The sequence below is a fragment of the Melospiza georgiana genome, chromosome 17 (genome assembly GCF_028018845.1).
Source record: "Melospiza georgiana isolate bMelGeo1 chromosome 17, bMelGeo1.pri, whole genome shotgun sequence".
NCBI lineage: Eukaryota > Metazoa > Chordata > Aves > Passeriformes > Passerellidae > Melospiza > Melospiza georgiana.
The window spans coordinates 13,560,518-13,584,833 of record NC_080446.1 but is presented as its reverse complement, the minus strand read 5'-3'; the positions used below and the strand labels follow the sequence as shown (position 1 = coordinate 13,584,833).

Here is a 24,316-nt window from a genome sequence, read left to right as displayed (position 1 = left end):
GGATGTCACAGAGCACAGAAAATGTTGGCTGGGAAGCCTTGTTGCAACTAGAGATAAGAAACTCCAAGAAATAAACTGTCCCAGTTCCAGCACAGCACAGCAGGCAGGTCAGCAGTGGAGTGGAAAAGTTCTCCTCCTCCATGGCCAGGATGCCACCCGAACCAAAGCAGGGATAAATCCTGGGCAATGGCTGGAGCAGAGGAAGTAGAGCTCAAGAGAATTCCTAGGAAGTGAATTGATCTCCACAGAAAGCAGGACAAGAAGCTCCCCTTAGCTCTCTCCAAGTGCCCTGATTCTCACTGCTGTGGTTGCTTCTCATCTACTTTTGCTGAAAGGCAGCTGTGGCAGAAGCACACACAGCTCCCTCTCCTTCTGCTCCCTGCCCTGGCCAAAAATCTCTCACCTCTGTTTAATCCCCTCATATTTCTATTTTGGCCTCCTCCCAGACACATCTGTTGATCTTTTCCTTCCAGCATGCCCCTGTTATCTCCTTTCTCCATCCTGCTGCACACTCTAAGGGGGTCCTGGGTCTGAGACAACCACATCATTCTCAGAGAACAAGTGAAACAGCATTTCATGGGAGGAGGAGATGGGAGAGAGAAGCCTTAAGACCATTTCAGAAGCCCAGAGTTCTCAAAAATCCAGCTCTGGATTCATCATCCCATTTTCTCTTGAAGGGTCACTCAATCAATAACATTGTTAAGGAACAAATTCCTTTTAATTTGCTAATGGGAGCAAATTCCATAGCATGGAAGAGAACACGTTGCTCCTTTTGAAGGGGTAGGCTAGGATTTGCTCTGAAAAGAAAATACTGAGGTATAAAACCACCAGTGTAGTTCTTTCTCTCCTTCCACAGAACTCGGCCTGGGGCTCTGAGGACTCTCTGTGTTCTCACCCACTGCTGAGCTGGACAAGTCTGGAAAGGAGCTTGTACCTCCCACATTGTTTCTGTTGGTTCTTGAATGTACAGGAAGGTCTCTGACCTTCCAGTTCTCCACATTTCTTATCCAAAAGCATTCCCCATAGTGTCCATCCTCTTGGAGAAAGATTCAGATGGATGCTAGGCTAGCATCAGCCTAGTTTGATGCTTTGCCATGGAAACATGGTCAAGCAATGGGATACAGCTCCTTAATTTCCTGCTCAACCCACTCAAGTAACAAGAAAAACTTCCACTCAGAGTATCTCAGGACCTGGGTAAAAGGAAGGATCTGTACTTGGACGAAACAGTCCCAAGAGGAATACAACAACTTTTGCTCATTTGCACCATCTGTACAAAACGAACAGGTCTGGTCAGAGACCTGCCTGAGCTTCCCCTTCCCAGCTCTCAGGAGGCAGCCAAAAGTCCACCATTGAGCACCAGAGAGAGGATGACTCTGTAAAACTGGAGGGGTAAGTTGGCCCATTGAATGTAACAGTTTGACCTGCGATACCAAACACAAAGAAACACAGCTAATTTAGTTTTGAAGCTGCTGATGTGTTTTCCTTACCAGCACGTTATCACCACAGAAAATGACAACTGAGGACACACCTATAGCACTATAAAAGCATCCTGGGATGACACACGGGTGAGTACACTGCTTACCTTACATCCAGCTCAATGGCTCTATACAACTTGAAACACAGGTTTAAGTTTAATTTTCTTAAGTAAAAACAATCTGTGTGCACACCTCATTAGCTGGTGTGCTCCCAGATGAGCCACCTTACTTTAGATAAACTGCAATATAATCCCACATTAAACCCAGATCTTTGGTGAAAGGCCTCTCAAATTGTTTGTAACATTCTACTTTTCCCTGCAGAATAAAGAAAGACATGGTTTTATTACAACAGAGAACACTGGAATCATAGATAAACTGTATTAACTTCCTGTAACTCTCAAACTCCACCCCTCCTGATTCTTTGACTTTAATCTTCCTCTGGAAAAACCATTCAATAGGTAACAGAGACACCTTGAGACAACTGTTCTTTGTGAAGTTGCCAGCACATGCCTTGCTGTACAGTGTCATTCCTTTAAAATATGGAAATCCTTACCAAAACAATTCATTTGGCTATGTAACTCACTGAATAATTCCTGTAGGTTGCTGAAATGCCTGTCAGCACACAGCAGCAGGTCACAGACTCCATCAGGGCAGTGCTATCAGCCACTGCCATCAGTGTTTATTCCTCAGCTGTGCATGTGGGTAGGCTCTGGAGAGCACACTGCACTGGGGACTGTAAATCCAGGACACAGCTTCTAAGACGACAGAAGTACCAACAATATTGCATATCTGATTAACAGCAGAAAAGAGACTGAATCTCTGCTCTTTGTCATGTTAGTTTTATCCTTTATGAACTGTATCACTCTTCCAACAAATCTACATATTGCAGTGTACTCAGACACAAAAAGACATATGAGGGTTATATTTTGAAATTTTATTAAAGTAAGAATGATACTTAAGAAGTCAGAGGATTGATTGTGTGTGACAATAGCATGCCTCAGGTAATTACAGAAGAGATGGTGTGAACTAAACATGCTTATGTTCCTTCCACCCCAACAGCCATGCAGAGACAATTGTTTCCCAAGCACAACTTAAAGAAGCTTTAGGGCTACTCTAAGCTGTGCATTGGTTCTTCCATCTTCAGACCTGGTAGGTCTGACCTGTCCAAGGGAAGAAGATGTGATTTGTCTGTGCTCCTCCATTCACCTCCACGACACTCTCTGCTCAAGGAAAGCTTTCCAATCTTCTGAAGACCCTGAAGAAGGGGTGATACTGCTCTGTGGAATCCTGTGGAAAACAGCTTTTCTATCTAGAAAGGAAGAAAATACATGTTAAAATGAAATACAGGCGTTCCTCTGTTCATAAGCAATTATTGTTATGTGTTGCTTCTTAAGGAATTACTGAAAACTCTGAAAAGTGTCTGAACAGCTTCCCTGCAGAAAGAAGGAGTGATCTGCAGTTTTAACAGCAATTGCACCACAGCCATATTAAACTGATCCCCATGAGACCAAGGGACTGCAGAAGTACAAGAACCACATCATGTTACCAACGTGAAAGGTAATTTGTCTTTACTGCCCAAAGGCAGTGTGCAAATCAGGGCTGGTAGCTGTGCTATACACCTTACTAATGGTGCAAGCTGTGCTTTATTTGACATGCACAGAGGGGACTATGAGCACAACCTCCTGTAGAAACTCAAGAGGAAAAATACAAACTAATGGTCTGGAATGGTGAGACCAATATTGACAGAGGGGGCAGCCAGAGGGAGGGGCAGTTGTGCCATTTCTGCTGCTCAGCAGCCTGACAGTCAGTGGAGCAAGCGATCTGCTGAAAAATTAAAGCCATCTTTCACAAATGTAGGTTGTAGTTCCATAAACAATTCAATATCAAAGAATTACTAATCCCAAAATGAAAATTCCTATTTGCCTATACCAGCAGAGAATTTGGTAGAACAGATGGTAAAGCAGTAAAGAAAAAAAAAATCATAGAAACACAAAAAAATGTAGGTATGACCTTCATTCCATCAGTCTTGAAAATGAGCTATTGTTTCTACTTTAAAAGTATTTAAACAGCAGAATCTACTGACAGAATTCAGTTCTGAGCCAGCTGTGGAAACACTGGAAGGCAACTAAAAAATCCCAGGCCTTGGCATAGGCAGTATGGACAAGCCAGTCTGTGACATTTGGAATCCTTTTTTGCCCATCAGGTTGAAATGATATTTAATTCCTGATGCTGGCAACAGAGCAAGTGTTGCTCTGGAGGCTGTAAGAGCAGCTCTGTGCCACAGCAAGGGTGTTCTCTGGAGCAGGAGACTTTCTGTCTTTGTCCTCCCCCAACACAGACGTTCCTGATAGGGCTGTGAGGCTGAGTAGGACTGAGACACAAGAGAGCTGGGATGGAAGAGATCTCCCCCTCAGAATGATATTCTGGTGGATTTGGGTAGAGAAGGCAATGCTAGTCAAACTGTTTTCACACTGTGAGCTCTCCTTCAGAAACAGCAAAGAAAAAAGTAATTTAAGCACCTCCCAAGTCTGCTGCTTGTGTGTGATGTCAAAATCCAGAGTACTGGGTGTCATTTCCCTGCTGATGCTACAATCTGCCTCTGATGACTCACAAACTCTTTTCAAGAATTCCTCTATTTTTATTTTCGTTTCTTCCTGATGGCCTGTTGTTTTTCTCCTCTGCCCTTCAGCAAGTGGAATGACACAACTTTATTAAAGACATGGCTCTGTTTTGGCTCATTTCACATCATCAGTTTCTGCTTTACAAAAGGAAAGTGATAGAAAGAGAATTTTTGTTGGCTCACCTTGATTCTTGTGACCTGTTTTTTTCCACAGTTTTGTTTTTCTTCTTCTTCCTTTTTAAGGGAATGACACATCATTTTGGTCCTTACTGGCTCTTTACTGTGAATCCCAGAGTATTTGATTCTCTGTGAAAAGAAGTAAAATACTTAATTTTGGTTATACATAAATTAATAGGACTCCAAATACCTACATAACTATATTCATACTCTGTGTATTGAAAGACTAGTAACAAATGCAATGGGCTAACATTTTTCTTTAAAGAACACTGTGAACCTCAGGTATTGACAAGTACAGTGTTTTGAACATTTGGAATTTGGAGGTGACCCTTATTAATGAATCTCAGCTGTAATCAATAACTAGCACTGCCAAGCTTTAAAATCCAGCCTGCATTGTGAAGCCACTGCCCTGTTTGTACAATGACAGCAAACACACCAAAAGAAAGCATTACTTACAGAGAAGCTGTCCAGGGGTGGAGAGGAGAATCTGAAGACACAAATCTTCCCCAAGTGCTGATGGGCTTCCTCTCTTCTCCTTCAGGTTGACAGGACAGGGGTGCAATCTCAAACTGCTGCTGATTTAAGCTGCCTGATTTGATTTCTTTTTACTGTGGCTGGCTGTCTGGAAATCATGTGTTTATATCCTTGCTCAAATCTGTTCAACATTAGCACAGGATGTGAGAGAGCTCTGGCTTATGGGAAGGAGTCTCTCTCCAAGCAGCTAAAGGGTGAAACCAGTGTTAAATAGGTATGTCCTGGAGATTAAACACTCAACTGGTCTTCAGTGAACAAAATACCAAGCAACAGCATGACCTGGTGATGTATCATCAAAAGGCATGAGAGAATAAATTGAAATTTTAATACAACTTATGCCCCACTTGACTTCCAACGTGTACATGAAAGTCTTCCAGGTCTTCTGCGAGTAACTTCAAAGCAGCTCTGGTTTTTGCTCTGGAAAACGCTGATGCTCATTTTCAACAACAGTGTCAAAAGCCTGAAAAATAATGATGGATTCAAAATGCCATTTGTTAGAACAAAACTCTTTAGATGTGAACGTGTTCTGTATCTGAGAAATCAAAGAAAGAAAATTAAAAATCTACTTAGCAGCCAAACAGCACAAAAATTGCACATGTTCTCTGTAGACTGCCAATCTCAGTACCTCCGTAGAAAATGAACATGAGAAAAAGTGGTAAAATAAGTAAGAAATGAGAAAAAGCGAGGCAAGACGCAGAGGAAACAGGAATTAATCAAGGAGAGAAGACTGCCAAGTTCTGGCAATTTGCTGGGTGAAGGCACAGGGGTTAAGGTGCATTTTCTTTTTCGAGCAGGCACTGCACTTGCACAAGTCAGGTAAGTGGGAAGCAAGCAGAGAGTAGAGAGTCAATCTAGGAAAATGGATACCAACACAAATCTCAAACACAACAAGAAAGCTACAGCTGGATACTCTGCATTCCTCTTAGTTCCCTCCCCCCACATAAAATATCACAACTGTAATCAAACAAAACAAATAGGATAAATCATGTTTAGCCAGCAGTGTTTCCAAAGTGACTGGAAACACCTGGAAGTCTTTGATAAAGAAGAATTGTATGACTAGTTTTTACCTAGAAAAAGCCAAACCTACTGATACATCCCCCCTTAAATACCAGAGAATCTGTTGGATATTCTAACATACATTCTATGTTTATAGGATTAGTCTAGTCAATGCTCCAGAAACCTTGTACATTCAGGCATGGAAAAAAGAAAAAAAGAAAAAGGAACAGTCAGAGGTGTTTCTTCAAAATGATCAAGCAGCTGGCAAAAAATATTGCCAGCTACCTTTTCATGCACCTGTGAGCATCACCAGTCCTCCCTCATGAGCAATTTCAATGTTAAACAGTCCTGTTTTTAGAAGGGAACTAGCTGATAGAAACAGAGAATTTTATGAGCTGAATACCTTGTTATGGCTCAGAGCTGCCATGGGAAATAACTACAATTTGCTTTCAAGTTCTAGGAACTCAAATTCTGTCTATGGCAGCACTAAAGAATTATGGAAAAATGTAGATTGAAAGGCATGGCTGGAAGCCACCAAGTTTATCTTTCTGCTTCAAGCAGGACTAATCCCAAAACTACATCAGGTTGCTCAGGACATCATCCAGCTATGTTCCAAAAGTCTCAAAGGATGGAGTCCCCACAGCCTCTCCAGGTGCAGCCTCTGAGTTCTACCACTCTGCAGCTGAAGAAGTTTTTACCTTACACCCCAGGTGGAGTTTTTCTTGTTGCAGCTTGTGCCCCTTGCCTTTTGTTCCTTTTTCTGTTCCTGCATCTCCAAGAGAGTGTGCCTCCCTCCTCTTCCTAATATCTCCTCAGGTAAAAGAGGACTTTTATTAGATGCTTCCTCCCCATCCTCCTCACTAGGCTGACCAAGCCCATCTCCCCTGGTTTCATCTTGCTTACAGGGATACAAATGTCCAAAGAATCAATGAGGTCTGTGATGTTAATACTGACAGGACAGAAAACAGCAAACCTCTAGTGAGACAGTGCTTTGAACACACTCATCAGAAAATGTTGGCTTAAAGCTCTGCATTCCCCAAACAGGCCTGTCATGATCACTGGCTGTCAGTAAGCTCCAAAATTAGCTATCCTAATCAAAATTTTCTCCTTCAGATCCTTGCTGAATATTCACATTCGTCAGCCTAGACAATATTTGGCTGTCCTGAAAAACCTGGTCAGGTTCCTGAACATATGCCATGTCCAGATGGTGACTCCAGGAGTGCTTGCTCTGCTGTGTCCACTGAAACAATGCTTCTCCTTGTGGCAGAATCACAGGGAAAAAGCTCTCCAGTTCCTCTGCTCTGTGGCTGACAGAACCTTCCCAAAGGTGCTTCAGGCCCTTTTCCTCCAGAGCTCCTGTGCTGAATTAGCACTGAATTAATTGAAGGTGACCTGGGAAATCTCATCTCCTGTACTGCTTCTGCCAGTGTCCTGCAAACTCTGGCAGTATTTTTGGTTGGCTTTCTCTCAGAAGCCATGAACAGGAAGCTTTCCAAAGAAGTCTCTGCAGGAACCCACTGGGATCTGTGGGGGACACAATCAGTTGGAATAATTATAAGATTTGTTTACTTGCTGTTAGCAAAGCTCAGCATTTCTTGCCAACATCTAAAAAGCTGCCACAGTGGTCATCCAACATTTACAGAGAAAACTTGGTACAGGTGTGGAAGAGAGGCACTGGAAGATGAACCCTGTGGTCTGTACAGTGACCACACAACGTGAAGCTGAGCCACACTGGAGCTGGTACAGAAATAATTCATCAGCTGTGGGTGTTTCCTGAAGGAGCTGAAGTGGCTGCCCTGGGCACACTCCCAGCCACAATGCCACACGACAACAGATGACAGGGAGGCTCTTAGAGGCCAACTGTGGGCACGGTGAAATAAATAAAATCTAGTGATCCCTGGCAGAGTATGGATACCCCAGGTCTTACCTCACCTTAGTATTAAAAAGATTCTCTAATCTACATGCAGGGGGTTGACAGACACCACAGATTTAGTGGTATGGTGTTAGTGACATGCATAACAGCAATGTATTTTTGGTTTTAAAACACCAGGAGGGAGATTTGCCTGGGATTATTATTAATACTGCTTGTAATGTTAAACTGGAGATAAAAATTTACTTTCTGTAATTAATCTGGATTAAAATAATATTTGAATTGTCAGAGGTGTGTAAGAGCTGCTATGTGTCATGTGGATATTTAAACTGACAGAACTCACTTTCAGTCACTCAGGATTCCTTTTCAACTTTGGAGCTACAGACATCTATAATTATTATTTCCATATAAAGCCCAGCAAGTGTTCAATATGGCCAGTTAATAATGTATTCCATGCATCTCCTCTATGCTTGAGCCAAGTTAGGAGCCAAGGGAGAGAGACCCCAGCCCTGCCAAGTCTGTTCATCAGTGTTGTGGTTTGAGAGGAAGTGAATTTTTTGGTGGGGGGGAGGAGGAAATGTTTTTGGAAGGTTTTCATTCTTTCTGCGTGCTTCTTTTTACATATAGTTGTAAGTTAACAAAGTTTTCTCTTCTTTATTTCTAAGTGAGAGCCTGTTTTGCTCCATTCCTGGTTCCATCTCACTGCAGACACCAGGGAGAAGTTATTTTCATGGAGGCCCTCACATTGCACCAGCGTCAAACCGTGACAATCCCCTTTCAGGCTTTTGCTGCCTGAGCAACGTGCTGGTGCTGTGAGTCTTGAGGTGAGCAGTTCAAAGCCTGCTTGGCTGTTTCTACAGCGCATTTCAAGTAAAAAATGCCCGAAACCTCAAGAAAGGAGAGGAAAGTCTGGTGTTCTTTTGATAAAACCAGCACTGGGAACTGAGGCTGTGCTGACACGTGCAGGTTCCAAATGCTGCATGTGAGCAGCCAAGAGGGGCCCCGTGGGCAGGGAGCAGCTGCACCCCAGGTCTTGCTGAGGGACAGGGACTCCAACACAGCCTCACCTGCCTCCAGCTGCCAGGCACCAAAGCCCAACAGGGCTGGGGCCAGCTAAGCAGCCAACAGCTGCTTTCATCCCTACTGAAGAGCACATTCCAGGAAAATCACAAGGTCAGCCCCCACCACTGTGACCGTGCCAGCTGCTCCTCATGTGGGGTTCTGTAGATGATTTATCTCTGAATGTGCCCTCTCTTTTTCAGTTGCATCTTGTTTGCTGCATGACTTCTCTGATTTCCCTTGTTTCCTCCAAATTCCAATGTTCTGCTTCATGCTTCCAGCTGCTCTCATCAACATTTTCATGGGAAAACAAACAAATTCTTTATCCCATGGTCCCAGTTAGTAAGAGCCACTCCAGGAGTTCAACCTCCTACCTGGTTTTGCCCATCTTCATCATAAGATTATCTAAATTAATCTTCCAGAGCTTACTTATGAGAATGCCAGAGAAGGCAGTACAATTATGAAGATAAATCATCAACCATAAATTGAAAGTACAGTCTTACTTGGCTAACGAAACTGAATGTCTGAGTGGAACTGTAATATCCAGGGGGAAGGAAACTTTGCATTCACTTTGAAAGCCTATGCAGGGGTCATTCTTCACAGCAGAAGAAAACAGAAGGGTTGGTTCATGCGCCCCTGTTACCAAGGGCTCAAGAGGACAAGCAACTGCATCACAGCTATTATGATTACACCAATAATTTTAAGGGATGTGGTAGTGGACATGCTGTCTACAAGGGCAAAATCAGTATAATAATAACAATGCAAAGTGATAATGAGTATATAAATCCCAACTAACTATATCCTAGCTGGGATGATAAAGTTGTCAATAACCCCAGTGGATTACCACAAGGCCTCTTTACAAGACAGAAGCTTTCATCAACAGGATATACCACATTCTCCATGTACAAATTGGAGATGGCCGTTTGCATAGAAAGATCTGCTCAAATCAAATCATTCTTATTTTTCCTGAGTGGATGAAATTTCATGTGAAACATTTCACTTCTATCCATATAATTTGTACTGCTAGTGAAGACTGCAAAGCAGCTCTTCTGTGGGGTGAGAGCTGCTTCCAAACACAGATGCACTGGATCTCTGCAGGTGCCACAATACAGTGAAACAGATGCAGACTCAGAAAAGCAAGGATTCAGACTGGAATAATTGTAATAAAACTTTATGGGTGAGAGGTCAGCAAAATGTTCTAAGGATCTATAGCAGCCGTTTCAACATTCTGCTCTGCTGACAGGAGATTTACCTTCCCAAGTGCAAGGCTAAGAGAGCTCTAAGGTAGATGGCTCAACTTTTCCCTCCAACTAAGACACATTCTTGTCAGGAGTGAACATTTTACACTGTGGTATTTTGTGGGTTGATGAAAAGATACCACTGTTACTTCAATCTTATTTCAAGACTCTTATACATTGAACAGATACTGAATGGCCAAACCAGTTCCTCTTTTGCACGTGAATAAATGAGAGCTTTGCTAATGATTTTTGGTTGGGCTTTTCTTGTTCTTTTACTGAGGCTTCTTCAATTCCAGACTGATCAACCCTGTTGTCAGAAAATACACATCTTAAGGACAAGCAAGATCATATTTGAAGAAACACTTCCTGTTAAACAGATTATATTGTCCCCTCTAATAACTTATTTTCAATGAAAATTGGCAGTGAACTGAGCAGGAAACCTCTGACCAAGAAGAAACTCTTCAAAGCCCTCCTAAAAGCATTTCAAATAGAACACATCAGAGCTGAGAACCTGAAGCTAGTGAGTGCTCCAGTGACAAGGAACAGTGAAACAGAAGGAAACTCCTCCCTAAAGAGGCCTGGACCACCCAGGGAGGAAGCAGGACACCTTCACAACTGCACACCAAAAATAAGGATGCAGGCAAAACCAAAAACATTTCTATAATGCTCTGACTACAGCCTTACCCCTGTCACCTTCAAAACATCAAATTCTCCTACCACCAACACTTCCCACAGATGGAAGGGTCAAATACAACCCCGCCATTCTCAGCTTCCTCACTGGTGACTTCTGAAAAGAGCCTGTGCAGCCCAGTCTGTGCAGCACAGTAAATGCACAGGTGACATCCTCTGAAAAGGAAATCTCAATTCCTCTATCAATTCTTACACAAAGAGCACACCAGCCCATCAAATACCAATTCATGAACTTTGAGGACACCACTCATGACAGTCATTTAGAACAGCAGAGAAATACAGCATGTTTTTGAAAGAGCCACATGGATAAGAATAGCATAAAAAAGCTTCTATAAAAAGAGAGACACTCTACTCATTGTATGCATTGCACTCAAACATCATCCTAAAAACTGCATTAAAGAAATCCTCAAAGTGACCACCTATGGTAGAACATCCTACCAAGGGATGGAATATTTTCTGCAGAGCCATCCCTGCCAGCCTTTAAGCTGGCACCCAACCTTGCTAAGCTTATCTCAGAAGGAAGCATTTTGTGCAGAAAATGAGAATAGAAAAAAGCAAGAACAACTTGTCAAAACCTTCCCTTCCACCTTCCTGCAAGGACCTTCTACCCCAGGCACCAGCACCCCCAGGTCTCATACAGGAGCTTTCCTGGGAAGTCAAATCCAATACCTGGGGCTCCCACACTGCCACAGCTCAGCTCAAATAACTGCTGAGACCAGACTGAAGTGGCACAGAGCACTGGCACACACAAACACACCTCACTGCTGCAGCTCTCACACAGAAACCACTCAGTCTCTGCCTGTCTGTCACTCCTGATCCTGCAGGGAGCCCTCCAGCCACAAACCTAGGAATAAAACTTGCTAACATTCCAAGACAGCAAAACACAGCTTTTCTCAGCCACATTATAATTTCCCACAGTCTCCACACTCTCCCACTCACCACACCCCACCTCCCTTTCTCAGCCTACACCTCCTGTAGTCATTTGCACATGCCAGGAAACATTGCTCCTCTTTCCCTACAAAGACAAGTATTGTCTCATTTCTGCTTTCCTACGAGTCAGCACTCCCGCGCTGAACCTGACAGCTCCACTTCCTGGCAGAGATGATCTGACACCAACTCTCAACTCTGAGGGATTTTCCCCATTTGCAACCCAGTCTGAAAGCAAGCTGTCACTTTTAAGCCAGGCTTGAAAGTGGCTTGTGTGCCTGAAAGCTTTTTCTTTTAAAACAACACTTTTTGGTCTAAAGAAAGACATCACCTCTGCCTATGTCCTTAGGCATCATGGGCACAATACTGCTGCTTTTATATAGTTCAAAAATCAAGACATATTTACAGTCCAAGTAAACTTTTAGTCCTTATCAAAATTTAAAACATAATTTTGAATCCCCAAAGGCTTAAAGACACCTCGTTCTTCCCAAACCATTAGGACTGTGGAAAATGGAGAGATATTTTGTGAGGCCACTGTGAAATTCTGATTATCAGCCTAAACTTTTTACAAGACATCACTATCCTCAATCAAAGGTTTGAAAATAGAACAGAAGGAGCTCATTGCCTTTAGACAGTAAGATAAAGCTAGAAAGATGCAGAAACTCTTCATGCTTAATAAGATAAAAAGAGTTGTCCCAATCATCAGCCTCCCTTAACTGATCAGCCAGCCCCAAACTGTGACAGAATAAGGAATTCCAGAGTATGAGAAAACAAATATGGATCAAAACAAATTGGCAATTCAAAATGTCTTCACTCTCAACTTTCTATTCACCTTTACAACTAACTTTATTTGCCCTTGGAAAGTATTTCATTTGATACAATTTCAACACTATTTTATTCATCTTTTTCCTCCCAGAGTTGTGGTTTTTGGAGCAATTAAGGCTCAAATCTTGAGAGATGTAAGAAGCCAGCAGACACGCTCTTCTCTTCACTCCTAAAATTCACACCACGCACAGCCACAAACAAATAAATACTATTATTTTCCCATTTAAGATAGAATATGTATTTAGAAAGCACCTGAACCACTGTATGGGAGGTGAAAGCTCCACCAAGCAAATACTTTCTAGTTGAAAGCCTGTCAGTGTGTCTGCATCCAACTTATCCTTGCTGGGAAAGATGACCTGCACTCTTACCATCATGGTTAGAATTTCCCAGGGTCCATGGCTCATCTGAGTCAAAGTGAGTGTCTCCTCCAATTCCTGGTCCAGGAAAGTAAGCATGAGCCAGGAATCCACCTTCTCCATCAAACGGAGAACTGTCTCCATGGAAACCAGAAGCAAAAAAGATCATAATATCTGCCTCCTTTCTGTCATTTTTAATTTCATGGTAAGGAACCTCTTCAAAGGTAAGTGGTGTCACTCTCTGCCAAACATCAAAGGCCTGACGAATGGCTCTCCTGGTATCGATCTCGCCAACCTTGGGGGTGTAGTTGTGTACACTGTGGGAATGAGAAAGAAGGGATGTTTCAATTTGCAGAACACATCTGAGACTTATCAATACATAACCACACAGTTTCAACTTCCCACAGGAAGTTTTTTTACTCTGTGCATGCAAAGTTTGGCTGTTACAAAGAAAGTTACCAACAGAACTACCACCCTGATCTGAATTCTACATTTATTAGCAAGAACCTTCATAATGCTTTGGTTGATTTTGGATCACTTCCTAAAAACCTTTCAAATCTGGGTGTAGACAGCTGAGTAACTTTTTTTAAAATGTAAATTACTTCAGATTTTGTCTGAAGTTATGCTAAGACGGAATCTACTACATGAAAAAAACAAACTTGAGAAACAATTTTGAGAAACAAACTTGCAGTAAACTACACAATCTTACTTATATGACCTGCTTCATTCTCCAAACTACTTAAAATATTCTGGAGGTCATAAGGGTGATGGTTCTGCCAGTTTTGTGCAGCCCAAGTCCATGAGAGCTAAAGATAAAGAGTTTGGGGAGAGTAAGGGGCATTTAACTGCACCTAAATGTCCCATAATTCTAAACCTTATGTTAAAAATATTGTTCATGAGATGTTTTGTGCATGTGCACATAATAATAGCTTCATGATCTATTAAACTTGACTTGGGGAATATAAAGTATCTATGCCATGGGAACAATTTTCAGTCTTTAATGAAGCTGGCTCAATTTAATATAAACACACTGTAACACATTCAGTGGTGAATCCAGACACCCATCACTTGAATGCACACAACAATACTGAAATTGGAAAGCCAAACTACTACTGGTTTGACAAGGGCAGCAGTGCAGTCATCTGCCAAGCTGCTTCTCTTGCTTATGCATATGCTTAAGACTTATTTTATTTATATGAATCCATACCACTTTCCCCTATGGTCCAGAAAAAGGTTAGAAGAAGGATCTGATTCTCAGACCTTTGCATACAGAAGGTGTCCCTTTACAATTTGAGTTAAAGCAATTATTATTGGTGGAAGCTTTGAACTAGTGCCCAGAACTAGTCCTTCCTCCCAGTCTCTGCAGCCCCTCACTGTAACTTGAAGCATCCTCCTCCTTTCTCAGAATTCTTGGCAGAAGAGACAGAGCCCCATTCCCTGATCCTCTTTCCCTTCACACCATCATGTTCTTTCCTACACATTCTGGTACTTTTCCTGTGCTGGTCACTCACATTTCTACCTCTTCACTACACACCTTCTTTCTGTCTTAGTCTTACCCAGATCTTCTTAATGGCTACATCTCTAATTTTCACTTTTTTGCAATCTCCTTTCCCCCTCCAAACAACTTAAAAGGCTGCAATTTCAACTAGAAGGTGGGTTAGTTTTAATTTGAAGTGACATTCCTATTGCCAGGAACCTCCACTGACCATCTTTCAGCAACTGCCTTCCAAAAGCTCACAGCCTGACTGACTCAGAACACCCCTCTGGGAAACAACTGCCCCTCTGCAACACCCCCCTGACACTGTAGCTCACCCCAGCTGGCCTAACCTCAGCTGGCCTAAGTCTGGATAAAAGCAAGAGTTCTACTACAGGAGCAAAAATAAAACCTCTGCAAAAATAAATGTTGCAAATCAGGAGAAGGAGAAAGCATCTCATCCCCAAACACTGATGTTCCTTTTGCTTTAATGGTTTGTTAAAGGTGACACATGATCTAAAGGCTAGAGCTTTAGATTTCTAACAGAAGAAAAAGGGCCTTTTACTAAGATTTTTCTACCAAAATGACACAACTGATGGCTGCAATTCAGGTGCCTTTACTGATCAGTTATTTTCTAATAAATAATAACAGACTTGATAACACTCTTCAGTTACTCCAGTGCTCTGACAGTATTCTCCCCTATCACATTCTGAGAATCAAATCCCAGACTAGACATTACAGGGAGGATCCAGCTTCAATTTAAAAGTACTTACAAACTCTGCATGCCAAACCAGTCCAGACTACGTTTCCCCCATCCAGAAGGGGAAGGGAGGGGGCTGTACCTGTAGGTTATGTGCTTCTGTCTCCACTTCTGGCCAGTGAGCGCGTACCGCTTTTTCCTCCGGCTGCGACGCAGGTGGGGATGGTCCGGAACTCCGCATCGAGGCTTCTTCATCCACCTGCAAGTAAAGGGAACAAAACAACAAGCTACACTAAGAGTTTGGAAAAGAGATTCCAAACAACTCAGGGGGTGACTGGAAGACCTCTGAGAGATGGCCAGTGCTGACAGCAAGAAGGGTTCAGTCCTCCCTTTGTCAGGTTTGTCCTCTGCACAGGGCCGTGCTACCCACCTCTGCTGGCAATCCACACACCAAAGCCACTTCACTTTTCCTTGTGGAAACACAGAGCCCAGATCAGGCAGTCCCTATGTTCAACAAGAGCTCAATCACGATAATGCCACAAGAGATCCAAATCAAAATTGCAGGTGGGTGTCCCCTGGGATCAAACTCACCTATCACCCACTGGATCCACTCTCCTTTTGGTAAAGTGTCCTGTGCCTGAAAAAAAATCCAGTTCATACCTCACTAGGTAAAACTGAACAAGTGCAAACACAGCCCTCCCAGATAATAACTAAGGCTTTCACCTGGAATGACCAGAACAGGTCTTCCATAACCCCTGACTCTTGACGTCACTCATGATGCAGGAAACTCTAGTCTCTATTGCCAAGTGAACTGCAAGAGCAAAGTCCCTTGCACAGGGATCCAGGCAGTATTATCACAGAAGTCCACTCTCCTTCCCTACCTCCTTTACCTCCAGCCTTGACAGATCTTTCGTTTCTTTCTTACAGCAGCTTGGGGGTGGTCAAACACTCACAGAGGTTGCCCAGAGAAGTGGCAGAATCTCCATCCTTGAAGATACTCATGACCCAACTGGAGATGGTCCTGGGCAGCCTGCTCTAGATGTCCCTGTTTCAGCAGAGGGTCAGAGTAGATGAACTCAAGACTCTCCTTCAATGATTCTCTGACAGGATCAAGGAGAAATAGACTGTTCCTCAAATTACACTTGCTCATGTGGACACACTCCAGAGAAGCCAGAAGTGGCTTATGGAGGAACAAATCTGCCCATCACTGCATGTGGCAGCTGGGGAAGAAGGAGACAACGGCAGAGGCTGAGGAACTACAAGCACTAGTCTCCACAGGTGCCCAGTCACATCCTCTGAGACTCTGCAGTGCATCCCAGGAGAGCAGAGCCCAGGAACAACACAAGCAATCTCTGGCCAGAGCCTCCCCCTAGGCAGACTGGCACTGCCTCAGCCACTGGACTTCTTCAGGCATTTCATACATTTGATCCACTCACTCTGATGGCAAAGACAAGTGACACAAAGCTCTTAAGAACACTTTGCAGGACATGCCACGGAAAAGCATTCTAGCCAGCGCTGGCCCATTTCTCACAGGACAGCAAATTCTCTCCCCCCTCCTCAGTAAGGTTTCTCCCACATCCTTGGTTATCCAGGGGACAATTTTTGGCCTCCAAATGCAGACACTCCTCCATCAACTGCAGCCAGCCAATGGCAAGCAGTCCACACTTGTTCCTAAACAATGTACATCTTATTCACCAAAAAATATTAATCCCAGACCTTCAGGAGGGGAGAGTCTCCCATCACCAGTAGATGGTTTACAAGACTTTTGGACACCTTTTAAATTAAAACCAACCAGACACACAGACACTGTGCCTCAGCAGAAAATTCTTTCAGAACACACACACCTGCTCCCTATTCAGGCAGCCATTCAGCCCTTTCCTGATTCCACTTCCTGTATGTCATTCTGGTTGCTTATAAATTTCAATGCTGTCATCTGTCATCGTCTCCCCACCAAGAACAGAGCAAATGAGAGCTGTTATACACATTGCACTGTACCTGACAAGAACCCAAGCTGTGTATATAAAGCCAGCACAGATCTTCCCCACTTACATCACCTCACATTTATCAGCACTGTACATCTTTCAGAAATCCAGGCAACCTGTGGAAATTGGATCTGTCTTGCCCACACAACTGCTGCCACCTTCAAATAAAATCAGTACATCTAAGATTTGCTTTTAGAAATATCAATTCAACCTGAACACACTGTGTTTTTCCAAGTGTCCTTTATTTGTGCTCTTTTGCATTGCTTCTAGCACTTTCCTAAAGAGACCTCAAGCTTTCTGTCACCCGTATTCTCCCAGATTACCTCCTGAGTTGTCAGGGTCTTTTTCAGTTCCACTCATATGTTATGATACAATGTTTTCATCATAACCTTACACAAGCCATAGTCTGAATCAGGTTTTCACCTCTTGAGCTTCATGGGAACTCCAGCAGCCTGAACACCACCATCATCAGGCCCTGACTACAGTCAGAAAATTACTTTCTGTTTTATACTTACCAGTATCATCTAGAAGTTAAAGAATTAACACAGCAGTACTACCAAACCAGTCTGCATGTGTAGAGAAGTCACTGGGGCTGTCCAGGGCAGTGCTGGCACACCAGCAGGACCTCACACCTCAGCATCTGTTTCCTGTAAGAACACCTTGCCAAGCTCCCAACACTTGCCCTGTGCCCAGCTGGCCACATGAATTCACCCCCACATGGCTCAGCCCATTGTTATCAAAGCCAGAACTGCACAGAGACCCCACAGAAAGTGAATGCCCTCCACCAGCCAAATTCCCTGCCTGTCTGCCAGCTCCAGGTACAGGCACAGGAGCATGGGGCTGTTCCAGAAGAAGCTGCAATACCAACCACTGGGCCTTCAAGGACTTCTTGAGTCAAAGCTTCCAAGGTAGAGCTACTGAGACTCATGCTGCCCATGGCCCCTAACTCCTCATTTAAACTATATAAATACCCTATTTAACTTAGGCTGTCTGAACCCCCATATTCCCTCACAGTTTGTTCCAGAGCTCAGATACTGCCTGTGTGAAGCCAAGGAACAGAGCTCAGCTACCTGGTTGGAGCTCAACAGCACCCGAGCTGTCGTCAGCCTGAGCTAATGTCAAGCTGAGAATGTTTATCTGGATCAGTTCCCTGCTTCAGCTTACTTCCCAGACATATGGGCCCTGCTCTCATCACATGGTACAAATGCAGCCATCTCTCCTCCTCTCAGCAGACCAGGTCTGTGGCAAAATATCCACAAAGCTGTAGCTGCTGCTGCCAATCATCTGTAGCTGAGCTTTATGATAGTCATTCTCTACTGAGCAGTTTGGATACCCCACTCGATTTCCAGGGGAAATCATCACATCAGAAACAACAAAAGACAATTACTTGAAGCAAGATTCAGATACTTATGTTTGATTCCCCTCTCTTTATTTTTTTTTACATGGGAACACCACTAACACTGGATCATCAAAATTTATACTTGGCACTCTTGAGGCACAGACTACTGCATTCCTCCAGCTGCTTGGCATCAGGAAACAAGCAATTTCCAAAAGCAGTGACATCCAGTTCTTGTCCAGATACAGCTGCTCTCCCCAGCTCAGGCTCCAAGCCTTTCACAAGACTCTCCTAAAGAGAAGGAGCTGTCACTCCCAATCCCCTACTCTTGAGCCAGTGGGAGTGGTATCTTTAAACAGCTGTGGTGCACCCCAAGGTGACAGACCTGCACAACAAGCTCCAGACAAAGCACAAGATGCTTCCAACAGAAGTAAGATCATTTCTTGGTTCCTTCTAAGGCCATGTGATTGACCATGACAGAGACAAATCACCACTTTTGTTCAGCACTATTGTGCCTTCTCTCCAGCATGCTCCAGGATTATTTCCTTGCCCAGCTGCTCACAAAACCACAGTTCAGCCCACCAGCTGCAGGCAGACACAAGATTTGCTGAGGCATCATCAGTTGCAGGGTCTGGGGAAGCTGCTTTATGTGTTCTCCCTGCTCTCTTTACAGGAAACTACTTATCTTCTGCTGAATGGACCCCCACTCAAACTTCCGTTTGGGTACTAAAAAGCATCACCTGTGGTGATGCTTCTTCTCATCTCCCACTAGCAGCACCTGCATGGTGGCTTCCACATGCTTGGGTACCAATCTTGGAGGAAAAAACAAGCTCCAGATTTGAGGGCATGTGTGAAAGGAGATAAGAAACTTTAGCCTTCCACAGTAAGTGTAAATAACTCTGATTCTTAAAGTCACTTTAAAGAGACAGAACTTATGACACTGACAGAAGTGACAGAAAAATTCCTAATTGCAATCTCAAAACTCCTAACACAGACTGAAACAATGGCTCAGTGAATGCTTGAGTAATTCAGAGCCCTTGGAGGCAGGCTGCCTTGCCAGCTCTCTTCCTCCTGCTCAGCCTCCACAGCCAGGTCTGAGGAAGTGACAGCCCAACACAGCCCAGGCAGATGCCCCTCCAGCTCAAACGACAGGCTCACTGCTAACAGCAATCTGGACCTCTTTTCCCCTTCATCCAAATTCTAGGCAAATTCTACCCTGCCATACAACATATGGACCCACTGACTCAGGACAGATGGAGGCAGAGCAACCCAACATGCCTCCAAAGCACACCAGTGTTTGGTTGGAGCTGAGGTCTCAAGCTTTCGAGACTTGAGTTTCAGAAGAGGGAACCATCTGGGTTTTCCACTCATCAGCCTTTGGGTGTTCATGCACTGATCAAGCCCTGCCCATAAATACAAAGTCTTAAAATGTGAGCAATACCTTCCTTTCTTTCAGAAAAACTTTTACTTATTAAAGCAGGGACTCCCACTTGCAGTTTGCACCCTTCCCCTGTCACCCACAAGACAGCAGAAGCAGCTCCTTAACTTTCCAAACTAGTACCCCGGTATCACAGCCCCTTCTTTCCCTATCCCTTTCCAAATCATCAGCATCCCAAATCCAAGCTTCTACACACCAACTGCACACACAGAGCATTGCTCGATGGCTCTGCTTCAGCATTCACCTACAAACCATGTTATAAATAGCAAAGAGATCTCAGAGGAAAATCCCCACCTTTAAAAAGCACTTTGTTTTCAAGTCATTTGAAAAGCATACAGGATTCTCTCTGATCCTCAATGGAGAACAAGGGGCTTTTCCTGTGAGCTAAAGGAGGGAATGCTACATTCACTAGAGAGGTAGTCCCAGCCCAGAATGATCCCCTCCTGTCCAACTCACTGATTTCTTCTATTTCTCCCTCTTCTTGCAGTCTGGAAGGCATAAAACCAAGCCACTTTGTTCTTTACTTTGGTTACTACTACACACTGCTGTCTCTGGACCATCATTCCAAGAAAACAGCTTAACAGTCCTGAGAAATCCCTGGAAACACAAGTTCACCTTTGCATTTGCAAACGAACACAGGAGTAATTCTAAAAAAGCCCAAATGAACCAAAACAAACAAACAAACAATTTGGTTACTTTATGGCCTTTCTTTTGGGCTACCACACCCCTTTTGCCAGCAGCACGCCCACTAAGGAGAGATGAAGAACCAGGCAGAGCATGCTCTGAAAGGGTCTCCTAATGTAGCAAGGCAGGGCCCAAGCAAGTTCCATCGGACTTTCTCTTTTTGCTCACCATGAGATGCTTTTTTCCCCAGACAGCCTCAGTAAGACCTTCTCTGCATTCTGCTGTAGTTAGCAGATGCTCCCCAGACCAACAGCAGATGGATCCAGCCGCTACACAACACCCGGCAGCCAGAAAAGGAGCCACTTCCACACCACCCTTTGGAGCCCACATTGAAGAGAAGATGAAAAAACAAATTCCCTCCAGCCCTGGCAATTTACACCAATGCATCTGAGCTATCAAAACCCTGACCACCAACAACAACGCATGGCCAACATCCAGCAGAAAACATCTAATGTCCAACAAATGGCAACTGTGGGCAGCTAAGCAGCCTTGACTACCATCATCAGACTACAATAACTCACTTCAGTTCAAACTATGGATCTCCACAAATAACATCTATGGAGATGAACAAATCCATTAATTAGGAAATAGATTAGAGGCCATTTATGGAGCCAGAATTTTAACCTAAATTCAGACAGAGATGGAAGTAAATTAAATCCTTGATGTCTTCCACTTTCAAAAGCTCACGGGATTCAGGCTTTGATTGTGCACCAGCAATGGGGATCTCTGCTCAAAGAACAACAGTAACAAGAACTTCTCCTCACACTCACAAAAAATACTGTCAGTATGAAATACATATTTCATACTGAAATATGACAGTGCATTAAGAAAGAGAAAGACAAAAGTAGCCTATATGAATCTTACTCAAGAGTTGTCTGGTCCAAAACTCCTGTTACTGGGATTCCATAAAACTGTTGCATAGTGGCAACTGCAGACTGCACAGCTTTTCCTGACTGCAAGGGAGACATTTGGCTGTCAGATGGAAGTAAGTAGCCATAAGTTTTTAACCAACCCTGAAAAAGAAAGAAACAGATGGTAAGATGCCACAGTAATTTTTCAACATAACAGTTCAGAACATTTCCTCAAAAGAAAAAGTGACAAACTAGCCCAAAATATTCAGTCATCTCTCTTTTTTTGGTTAGGTTTGGTAATATCAGATGATTCCTAGGAAGGGCTGAAGACCCAGCTTAATATCACCTGTCCTGACAGGACAGGTAGACCTGCCACTTAAAAATGAGCATCATCTGTACTGAGTAATTGGGGCAGACTTAAATCTTTGGAGCACCAGAAATGCCCAAGAAGCTTTGTTGTTGTTCCAGGGACTTCCTGTGCACCCTGTCCTCTTGCCACCATAAGACTCCTCAGTCCCCACAGCAGCAAGCTCCCAAGAGCCCACTACACACTGCTGTCTCTGGACCATCATTCCAAGAAAACAGCTTAACAGTCCTGAGAAATCCCTGGAAACACAAGTTCACCTTTGCATTTGCAAACGAACACAGGAGTAATTCTAAAAAAGCCCAAATGAACCAAAACAAACAAACAAACAAACAAACAAACAACAGCAACAAAATCACCAAAAAACACACACAAAAAACATACACAAAAAAGTCAAACAACCTGATTAGGTGGGTGTTTCCTCAACTAATAGCTAATACTAGCCAACTGTCAGAACAAGAAAATAGCCAACTCTCCTCAAGGAGTTCTGTCCCTTCTCCCTGCCTCCACCTAAAATGCAGCCTTAGATAAAACTGCATATCAAACTTGTCAAAATGCTAAGGACAACATTTTCGAAAACATACAATTATTCAGGATTTTTTTCCTCTCTTGTCGTCCCCTCCCTCACTTTGATATGAGGAGAAACCAGAACATTAAGTAACAATAACAACAACAACAACAATAGCAGTAGAATAAAAACTTGTTTTCATGAACTTTTCTCCATAACTTTTCGTGCACACTTCCTAGTGCTTCATTCTTCTTGTTGATTCAATTCTTAGACCAGGATTATTATGAGACCAGCATATATCCTGTAAGCATTTCCCCAATCAATGTGACCCACAGGACAGTCCTCACCACATCAGCACTGGTAAATCATCTGCCTGACCTGCTCTCCCACTGACAGCATGATCGCTCAGGGAAGGGGGAGGGAAGATGCTTGCTCTCCCTTAACACAACATAGGAGCAGGAAAGGGGCTCAAGTCAGGAGAAGCAAAAGTGGGAGAACAATCCCTGTTTCTTTGGGGCAACAAGGAGATGCCAGAAGCCATTAGGGAGAGGGAACCGCCCTGCTTCCAAAGCAGGAGAAAGAATCATAGAAGGGCTAGAAGCCCATCTCATTCCACTCCCCTGCTGTAGGGAGGGACATCTGCCACTATGGTCTTGTTGGTTGCTCCAAGCCCTGTCCAACCTGGCCTTGGACACTTCCAGGGAAGGGGCAGCCACAGCTGCTCTGGGCACCCTGTACCTCCTCACCCTCACGTTCCTTCCCAATATCCCATCTAACCCTGCCTGCTGGCAGTAGGAAGCCAGTCCCTGTGTCTGTCCCTCCAGACCCTTGTCCAAAGTCCCTCTCCAGCTCTCTTGGAGCCCCTTTGGGCACTGGAAGGGGCTGTACTGTCTCCTCAGAGACTTTTCGTCTCCAGGTGAACAACCTCAGCTCTCCCGGCCTGGCTCAAAGCAGCGGAGCTCCAGCTCTCGGAACATCTCCATGGCCTCCTCTGGTCGTGCACCAGCAGCTCCCTAATGGTCTTGTGTCAGGAGCCCCAGAGCCGGAGGCAGTGCTGCGGGTGGGGCAGGGAAGCGACACGAGAGCACGGACCGGGCATGCCCAATTTCACCAAGGGCACATACAACGCTACTAAACACAGACATCACCAATGGCTTCAGACAAAGCCAAGCTGCAAAACTGCTCCAAGACAATCTGCTATCCCTGCCTTGGCCTCTGACAAGCACAACAATGCTGGGACACTTCATTATAACCAACATTAGCTCGCCTGGAGCAGCGAGAGCACAGTAACCAAAACAGCTCGGAGCGGGGCTGCCCTCGCGTATACCCTTTAGCTCCCGGCCGCACTCGGAGGCGGCAGCGGGAACGGGGCACCACACGATGGCCACCCCGAGAAGCTGCTCCCGGAGACTGAAGCTTATGATCACACAGGAGGAGTACGGCTGCTTCTCCGGCCGGTCCCAACCTGCCGAGGCGCGGGCGGAGGAGCTGTGCCCGCACACCCGAGCTCAGCCCGGCCCTGCGGGAGATGATGGAAGGCTTCTGGCGGAGGAGGCGGAGGAACCGCTGCCCGCTCAGCTTTCCGGCCCACCCCGAGACACCCGGCGCACATCGCGGCCCCGGGACGCCGGTGGCAGCGGCGGCCCCGCCCGGCCCCGCTCGCGGACCTACCCGGCCGGTGCTGGTGTCGGCGGCGGCGCGGAGCAGCGCGCAGAGCAGCGGCAGCAGCGGCCCCGCCGCGCCCAGCGCCCGGCGCGGGCAGCGCGCCATGGCCCCGGCGGGGCCCGGGCCCGGCTCGGCACCAGCGCGGCTCGGAGCGCTCCGGCCCCGGCGCCGCGGCTGCGGCTGCGCGGCTGCCCGGAAGGAGAAGGGGGAAGGGGGACGGCGAAAGAGGAAAGGGAAAGGGAAGGCGGGCAGCGGAATCCGCTGCTTCCTCTGCCGGTCGGCCGGGGGCTGCCCCGCGCGGAGTGCGGCCGCGGGTCGCCGTGACCGGCCGGCGTGTTGCAAGAAATATGCAGAGTTTTCTTAAGAAAGGCTGTTATTCGGTGTGACCGTCTCCGGAGAGAATGTGATACCGGCTGTGGGTAGCCGACAGCGGGACAGCTGGACGGGCGGTCAGCAGGGACATTCCTCAGGGAATGAGGGCTGTGTCGTGCAGATATTTACTAGCTCTAGCTTGTGGAAGGCCTTCCCAGATGAACTGCTATGTACC

At 44.9% G+C, this 24,316-nt stretch overlaps 1 protein-coding gene and 1 long non-coding RNA gene across 2 annotated transcripts in view; both read right to left on the bottom strand.

Moving 5' to 3' along the window:
• Positions 1–23,874, bottom strand: part of MMP24 (matrix metallopeptidase 24) — a 42,497-nt gene extending 18,623 nt beyond the window's left edge. Inside the window, exons 1-4 of the mRNA XM_058035996.1 lie at positions 23,776–23,874; positions 21,246–21,394; positions 15,084–15,200; positions 12,780–13,084 (exon numbers count right to left, since the gene is read on the bottom strand). Coding sequence (XP_057891979.1) covers positions 12,780–13,084; positions 15,084–15,200; positions 21,246–21,394; positions 23,776–23,874 — 670 coding nt within the window. The remainder of the gene's footprint in view (positions 1–12,779; positions 13,085–15,083; positions 15,201–21,245; positions 21,395–23,775) is intronic.
• On the bottom strand, positions 2,060–5,185 carry LOC131090562 (uncharacterized). Its single transcript, XR_009115327.1, has 3 exons — positions 4,729–5,185; positions 4,279–4,401; positions 2,060–2,784 (listed from the first exon to the last, which is right to left on the bottom strand). It is a non-coding gene; the product is annotated as an uncharacterized LOC131090562 (long non-coding RNA).
• Positions 23,875–24,316: the final 442 nt, after the last annotated feature.